The sequence below is a fragment of the Pelmatolapia mariae genome, linkage group LG6 (genome assembly GCF_036321145.2).
Source record: "Pelmatolapia mariae isolate MD_Pm_ZW linkage group LG6, Pm_UMD_F_2, whole genome shotgun sequence".
Taxonomy (NCBI): domain Eukaryota; kingdom Metazoa; phylum Chordata; class Actinopteri; order Cichliformes; family Cichlidae; genus Pelmatolapia; species Pelmatolapia mariae.
Genome location: NC_086232.1, coordinates 35552769 through 35560717, shown reverse-complemented (window position 1 = coordinate 35560717; position 7949 = coordinate 35552769). Strand labels below are relative to the sequence as shown.

The window sequence follows — 7949 nt, the reverse complement described above, 5'->3', positions numbered from 1 at the left end:
GCGACTGTTTTACAGGATAGCCACACACTGCAGTCTCTTAGGATTAAAAGAACCTAAACTTTCACTGTTTCATACATTCTCTGTAACTTTGGAGTACTTAACAAGACATTTAACATGTTAACAAACTGCAGTTTATATCATTCTTATTTCATATCCACACTTCAGTGTAATGCAATTCCACCCTAGGATAAAAAAAAGTATTCAGATTTGGATTTTGAAATGTATGTTTTTCTCAAAACCAACATCTAAGCAAACAAAAGGGAGGGGCAAAAAAACAAACTGATGAAAGGATTATCTAGAAAAAGGAATTTTCAACTTATAACTGTGCTTTCACTGAGTTGCAACAAAATGTGGAATCACAAGTTGGACCTGAAAAGAGGTGAATGAACCCCTACCCACTGGTCACCACACCCATGGTGATGGAGAGATTGCATAGAGGGGTGGGGGGGTTGATCTGTCAACTGCATTCTTACCTTTCAGCGTATGCAAGGCCCATCCCACTTTGGCAACTATATAACCACGATACCAAAGTTAGGCACTCAGCTGCAGATCAACTCCAGTTATCCCACTTGGTTCACATCAAGACCCTTCAACATGTCTATGAGGACAAGAAGCTTCAAGCAGAACACCATGAGTGTCTATGGTGGAGCAGGAGGTCGTGGAGTCCGTATCTCTTCATCCCAGATGAGCTATGGAACACCAAGCTTGAATCTTGCTGATGGTCTCGACCTCCATGTTGGGGCCAATGAGAAGGCCACCATGCAGAACCTGAATGACCGTCTGGCGTCATACCTGGATAAGGTGCGCAAGCTGGAGAAGGAGAATGAGCGCCTGGAGAACCTGATCCGGGAGTGGTACCAGAGCAGAAACGTGGTCTCCCGTGACTACTCTGGTTACTTCGCCACCATCGAGGATCTGAAGGAAAAGGTAAGAGAAAAGATAGAGATAAGAGTCTGCCTGAGCAGTTCCTGCTTGTCAATGTTCAGTGTAAGTGTAACAGAAGAGGTATCTTTTGGTATCTAACTTTTCAGTTAGATGAGCTCATTCATCATTGTCAAAGACTTCGATACTGACCCATAAGTTAGAACAATTGTTATTTTTCATGACTGTCATACTAGATTCACTCTAACTGTCAATCACATCCTGCTAAAAGTCCTGAATATTACAATGTTAATTACACAGAGAGGCAGCACAGGTGTAGAGAGGAACTCAAATGTTGTTACCTGAAGTAAGAGCTTGATTGTTTTCTGACTGTTTCCATGTGTTTTTGCCCACTCTTAGATTTGTATTGCCTCCATGCTCAATGCCAAGACCGCCCTGGACATTGACAATGCAAAACTGGCTGCTGATGATTTTAAAGTGAAGTGAGTGTGCCCTCTGTATGTTTATAACCCTTCTACATTCACATGTACACATGTCTGACTGACAGCTCCTGATCGTGATAACCCGCTGACTTGTCCATCTGCCATTTTGTGTGAAATTCACTCAGGTATGAAAACGAGCTGGCCATGAGACTGGCAGTGGAAGCAGACATTGCTGGTCTGAGGAAGCTAACGGATGATCTTAACCTATTGAGGCTGGATCTGGAGAATCAGTATGAAACCCTGAAGGAAGACGTCATTATACTCAAGAAAAACCACGAAGAGGCGAGTTTACTGAGAGGGCAACCTTATTAGATCACATCTGTTTTTCATTGCAAGCTTTTGTGGCTGGCTGTTCATAATTCACACATGATCCATGTTTTACCCCTGATAATACAGAGGAAATGCAGTGTTAGGTTCATGCTTTTATAAACAGCTCTGCCACCTTCTCCTTTTCCCTTTGCTGCCCCTCTTCTCTCTGCACACTTCCATGTATTCTTCTCTTTCTCCATTACCTCATTGCTTCTGTTTGTTCAACACCCGCACCCACCACACACACATGAACACACATGCAGATTAAAGAGCCAAAAACACGCATGACTATCATAACAACAGGTAGATTATTTTGAGGATTTGTGATTTTTTTGTGAAATAATTTGTGAAATTTTATTGCCCTTTGACCTCTGCAGGATGTGGCTCTACTGAGGACTCAGATGGGTGGCCAGGTTAATGTATCCGTGGACGCTTCTCCCTCTCGAGACCTTAACGAGGCTATGGCAGAGATCAGGCAGCACTACGAGGGTGTGATTGCAAAGAACAGCAAAGAGCTCGAATTGTGGTATCAAAACAAGGTGAGAAGTGAAGTTATTATTGTTATTATTATTTCCATGAAGTGATCTTTCAACTGGAGTAACACATATTATGATGTTTTGTTTCTGCTCAGATTGCAGAAGTGGAGCAGGAAGTGCAAACACAAACTGAGGTTCTGGTCACAACACGAAGAGAGATTACAGAGCTGAAGAACACTCTCCAGAGACTGGAGATTGAACTGCAGAGCCATTTGAGCATGGTAACACACATCAGTTTGATATCACTGGAACTGATGTCATTTTATCTGTCCATTAAGTATGAAGGGAATGTTAGCAGTGTGTTAGCGTATCTTAACAATTACCATAAAGACGTCCCTAAGTCTGAGTTGGTTATCTCTTCCATGCTTTCTCTGCTCTACTTCCACTCACACAATTACTGATTGCCTATTACCTTAAAAATTTTCTTCTGCAACTCAAACAGAAAACATCTCTAGAGGGAACTCTGGCAGAGACCCAGGGACGCTATGCCATGCAGCTAACAAACCTCCAGAATATGGTCAAAAGCCTGGAGGATCAGCTGTCCCAGATCCACAGCAGTATCACCGACAACAAGCTCAACTATGACATGTTGCTGGATCTCAAGACCAGGCTGGAGATGGAGATTGCAGAGTACAGGAGGCTGCTGGATGGGGAGGATGACAGGTAAGACCTAGTGAAGAGAGAGAGGCAGTGGAGAAAAATTAGAAAATATGATGAGAAAATCGTGAGTCAAGGGAGGGGACATTGGAGACAAAGGGGAAAAATCTGCTTTTGTTGATTTTCTTGAAATTGTTTATCATATACAATGATTCACACGAATGATTTCTTCTCTCCGCCGTCCCCAACAACACTTATTGCAGCTCAAAAAAAGGCAAGAAAGTATTTTTCATATCATTCTTTTTTTTAATTGTCCAAATTATATTATAAATTTACATTAGATACAGTTTTAAAAAATGTCTTGAGAATTTGTCATGATTGTTTTCTGCTCTTTTCCTCAGTGATCAAAAAGTTCATCACAGTGGTGGAGACAGTTGTGGATGGAAGGGTGGTGCAGACCAACGAGACCGTTGATGTTAATGTGGATCAACTTGTGGATCAAATGAAACAATTTAGTAAAGAACTGGAAGAATGAACAAAAAATAAAGATCGTGCAGTTGAATAAAAGTTTCATGTGTGGCATCTACATAATCAGTGTTTTGATTGTAGTTCACTAGCTGGGCCCACGTCCTCATTTTAGGTTTGACAGCGTTTTAGAAGGTAAAAGTGAATACTTTGACATGAATTGAGCTGCGGTTTGGGGAAGGCCTCAAAGGGTGACTGGCGATGGCTCCCAGGCCTGGCAGATCCCCATGTACTAAATAGAAGTGAGGAAGTTAAAGAATGGAGAACAAGGAGGGAGGGAGGGTGGGGCACGTAAACGAGAATGATCAGCTTGCAGAACTGGGGGGAACCTATATAGATGACAGCCAGAAGGAGCGTGTTTGGAGGCGTGGTCCTGCTCCTGAAATCCCGATACATAATCTCCAATACAAATTTTAGCGTGTGGCATTAGTCAGTGTGTTTTTTTTTAACATGTGTGACATGAAAAACTAGAAATAACTGTCAATTTTGCAGCTTTAAGGTGAATTTAAGCCCCTTTCCCCCCCTTTCAAACAAGTTAAAGGGGTTGATTTTTTTAAGAAGACACCCTTTCAAATTGTAACAATGCTTTAATTTAAGCAGACAGGCTTTGAGGTTTTGAGTGACAGCTGGAAAACTTTGACGTGGCTGTAGCTGTTAGCAGTCTGTTAAGCTTTACCTTGGCCAATTTGAGTCACTCAAAGTCATGTATGTGGTGTTGGTGCCTGTTGAAGTATTTTAATGAAATTCCATCTATTTTCTTAACCACTTCTTCAGTTCAGGGTTGTGGGGTAATGGGGCTGGAACCCATCCCAGCTGTCATGGCGTGAGGAGTAAAATACACGGGTCAATGCAGTGAGACAGACAGACATCTAGGCTTTAATACGGGGGTTCACAAATCACTGTCTTTTTACATTCAGTCCATGCTGAATACCAAGATATTTTATCATAAATGTGGACAAAGAAGAGGTTTATATAATTTAAAGTCATTTTATGTAACTCAAACCTTTGGTTAATCAAATTCAATGTGTAACAAAAAACTGTAAGCTCAAACTAAACAACCTTTATACATAAGAAACACTTCTTCTGACAAATAATAAGTTTATCTCTCCTGAAAACCAGCACAAGGAAAAAATAACAAGCTGCCATCTGTTAAAATTTGTTTTGGAACAGGTACTAAACAGAAAATAATCTAATAATGGGTTCTACCTGGTGTAGTACAGGGAGTGCCAGGAAAGAGTGGGTTAATGATGGAGTGATATAATGATTGGTTTATAGTAAAGAGATTCAATGATAATGATAATGTTGTTTCTTCTGGTTGCATTGACATTGTTTGCTTACACGTTTTAACAACTGTGCCTCTTCAGAATTCACCTGTGGATGTACTAAGTTAGGTTTTTGGGGCATTTTGTCTCAGTGGACAACTTCTGTTCAAAAACAAAAACATTTATCCCAGAGTTTGCTATTTTAAAGACACATTTAAAGCTTATCAGTATCCTTACATTTTAAATGATTTTTCTAAAACCTAGACAAACCCCTTCTAGTGTTTAATTTTCTAAAATGCATACATTCTCTGCCCCCTTGATACAGCTTTAATCACGTGTAATAAGACTGGCAAGTCTATCAGAATCCATGTGGTGAACATTTTGCTCACATCACATATGTTAGTGGTGGGAAGATCAATTAATTTTAATGAACAAGAACTTGCTGATTCTTGATGCCATACACACGTTTTTCCAAATACGAGATATAGTCGTGTCTAACGTGCCTGCATATAGAAATATGTGCATTTCACTGCATATGTAAAATGTTTTACTTTATTGCTCTCTTTCTAAAGACTATAAAGCATCTTGGGCTCATGTGTCATGATGGAAATTTTGAAAAGAGGCACAGCCCATGAGTAAGCATTACTTTTAGCTTTTGTAGTTAGCAAGATGGCCTCAGGCTGCAACGTTATATTTACTGTTATGTTTGATTTAATTCTAAGCCAAGTTTATATCCGTATTTGTCAAAATAATAATATTACCTTAGTCTTCACAAATGTCATGAAATACCTTATGAAATATAAATATACCATTTAAAAATACCTTCTTGGTTGATGAAAAACTGTGGAACTGTCACTATCATGACATTTGAAATTAAGCAGACACAAATAAGACAAAATTCAAGTCAGCAAACTGAGAGCCTTTTATTGCATCACTTTAGTATTTGAAGGAAGTAGTAGTGACTCAGATGTGGAATTTGTGTACTCCAGATGTTGTGCTGTGTTTGCTGTTTGAGACAGTTTAGGTTTTGGCGGTGTGGGTAGTGGAGGACACCACCTTGCCATTGCTTATTTCCTCAGTGACCACGACCACTTTTTTATTGGTGACGCTGGAAGATCCAGCGGGTGCTGGATGGATGCTGTGAAAAGTACAGAGCTGGTGTTAAAATCAGTTTAAGATTTAAATTTGCAGAACTAGCTTATGGTGAAAGGGCAGAATTCTTCATTTTTCTTACCTGCCCTGTCCATCCAACAGCCTCCTATACTCTGCAATCTCCATTTCCAGGCGAGTTTTGATGTCAAGGAGCATCTTGTATTCTTGGCTCTGGCGCTCAATATCAGCACGGAGCTGCATCAACTGTTCCTCCAGGCTCGTCACTTGCATTTGGAGGCCTTGAAGCTTCATAGAATACCGTGCCTCTGTTTCAGCCAGAGAGTTTTCCAAACCTGCTTTCTGTTAAAGAAAGGAAGAGATAAAGAAAATCTGTCAAAAATCTGAAGCTGGGATTGATGAATGAGTTTGAGTAAAGCCAAATGATTTTATTTACCATGCTTAACTGTGACTGTAATTCAATCTCCAGGCCTTGCAATGTGCGACGGAGGTCAGTGATTTCTGTTTTGGATGTTTGCAGAATTTCTGTGTTTGCAGTCATCTCTTTGCTCAGCTCCTCTGACTGCAACAGACATGAGATTCAAGGCAAAGTTCACATATCACTAAATAACTTCGAACAACAATCTATGCATTGAAAACCAGATCTTCTCCAGACTTACCTTTTGATCAAACCAAGCTTGAAGTTCTTTCCTTTTTTTGGCAGTTATAGATTCATATTGGTCACGGATCTCAGCCAAAACACTGTTCAGGTCTTGTTGTGGTGCTGCATCCACCTCCACGTTGATCTGACCACTCATCTGGGTTCTCATTGCTGCCATTTCCTGGTGGACAAATGGTTCAGTATTTTAATTGAGTTGGTTGTATTGTACAGTTGAATAAATTTGTTCCATTTTTAATTTGCTTGAATGACTGTTCACTGTTTTCTACTGACCTCCTCGTGGTTTTTCTTAAGGAAAATGAGCTCCTCCTTGAGGCTTTCTATCTGCATCTCCAGGTCAGATCTGCATAGTGTCAGCTGATCCAATAGTCTCTTCAGCTCAGCAATATCTGCCTCCACTGATGTACGCATAGAAAGCTCGTTCTCATACCTGTAAGGCCACAAGCGATCAGATATTTCATCTCAACAGTTCTGTTTGTTTAGTGTAAATTAAAAATTCACAAAGTTCAACAGCATTTAAGCACTACTATCCCATACTTGGTTCTGAAGTCATCTGCTGCCAGTTTTGCATTCTCACAGGCGAGAAAGATGCCTCCATTGACAGAAATGGCATCCCGGATCTGTGTGATTATGAAATACCATTTTTTAAATAACTACTACATATTTGTGCAAACATTAAAAACAACTGATTCTCACTTATATTTCGAAAGCAACTTCTTAAAGTTGCATCCATGCATTTCATAATAAATTAAAACATGGTATCACATTCAGATTCACTACTCATGTGACATTACCTTATCTCGTAGGTCAGCAATAGTGGCCTCATAAGCTGAGTAGTCACGGGCTGAAGGGGAGGTCTTATTTTCCAAGAATTGCCTGATCTTGAGCTCAAGTTCACCGTTGGCCTTCTCAAGCTTGTGCACTTTCTCCAAGTAGGAGGCCAGGCGGTCATTCAGGTTCTGCATGGTGGCCTTTTCATTGGCACCAACATTGATATCCCCACCGCCAGCACCAAAACCTGCACCAGCACCAAAGCCTCCACCAGTACCAAAGCCTCCACCAGCACCAAAGGCTGCACCACTACCAAAGCCTGAACCACCACCAAAACCTGCACCACCACCTCCAGTGGAAAAACCATAACCACCACCACCACCACCAGAAACCGAAATTCTTGCTCCATGTCCACCTGCACCACCGTGCACGCTTCTAGCATACATCCTTTGGACACTGCCTCCACTTCCACCTATGCCTGAACCTCCAAAGCGCCCAGAATAACTGCTATTGGATGTTGATAAAGTCAGCATTGTGAAGGTTGCTCAGGTGGTCTGACTGCCTTAAACAGACGGAGATGGCTGAGATGCACAGCTCTGCTGCTGGACCCTTTTTATGCTGCAAAAAGCTACTGCTGCCTTCAGTGTGGGTGGTGTCATACAGGCACAAAGGGAGGAGCATTACCTAAAATGGTTGTTCAGCCCAAGTGTTCACACAGATATGCATTTTGTGCAATCATAAAAAGGAGAAAGTGGGATTAAGTATTTACTACTTTTGTAAGGTATCCAAATTTTACAACTGGCTACAAAATTCATGC

At 40.9% G+C, this 7949-nt stretch overlaps 2 protein-coding genes across 2 annotated transcripts; one reads left to right on the top strand and one right to left on the bottom strand.

The window, feature by feature from the left end:
* Positions 1-594: 594 nt before the first annotated feature.
* On the top strand, positions 595-2876 carry LOC134629437 (keratin, type I cytoskeletal 13-like). The gene is made up of 6 exons (XM_063476760.1): positions 595-927; positions 1282-1364; positions 1490-1646; positions 2051-2212; positions 2305-2430; positions 2652-2876. Exons 1-6 carry the CDS (start codon positions 595-597, stop codon positions 2874-2876), a joined length of 1086 nt encoding a protein of 361 aa, XP_063332830.1.
* Positions 2877-5502: 2626 nt separating this feature from the next.
* Positions 5503-7738, bottom strand: LOC134629436 (keratin, type I cytoskeletal 13-like). The gene is made up of 7 exons (XM_063476759.1): positions 7156-7738; positions 6899-6981; positions 6635-6791; positions 6363-6524; positions 6140-6265; positions 5828-6045; positions 5503-5731 (listed from the first exon to the last, which is right to left on the bottom strand). Exons 1-7 carry the CDS (start codon positions 7663-7665, stop codon positions 5614-5616), a joined length of 1374 nt encoding a protein of 457 aa, XP_063332829.1. The 5' UTR covers positions 7666-7738; the 3' UTR covers positions 5503-5613.
* Positions 7739-7949: the final 211 nt, after the last annotated feature.

What these genes read in the sequence shown, in the direction of transcription:
- LOC134629437 (XM_063476760.1), top strand. Translation starts at nt 595, where the DNA reads ATGTCTATGAGGACAAGAAGCTTCAAGCAGAACACCATGAGTGTCTAT. An exon ending in TCGAGGATCTGAAGGAAAAG is followed by an intron (nt 928 to 1,281) that starts GTAAGAGAAAAG and finishes GCCCACTCTTAG; the next exon opens with ATTTGTATTGCCTCCATGCT. An exon ending in AATTGTGGTATCAAAACAAG is followed by an intron (nt 2,213 to 2,304) that starts GTGAGAAGTGAA and finishes GTTTCTGCTCAG; the next exon opens with ATTGCAGAAGTGGAGCAGGA.
- LOC134629436 (XM_063476759.1), bottom strand. Translation starts at nt 7,665, where the DNA reads ATGCTGACTTTATCAACATCCAATAGCAGTTATTCTGGGCGCTTTGGA. An exon ending in TTGCTGACCTACGAGATAAG is followed by an intron (nt 6,982 to 7,155) that starts GTAATGTCACAT and finishes ATAATCACACAG; the next exon opens with ATCCGGGATGCCATTTCTGT. An exon ending in TTAAGAAAAACCACGAGGAG is followed by an intron (nt 6,525 to 6,634) that starts GTCAGTAGAAAA and finishes TTTGTCCACCAG; the next exon opens with GAAATGGCAGCAATGAGAAC.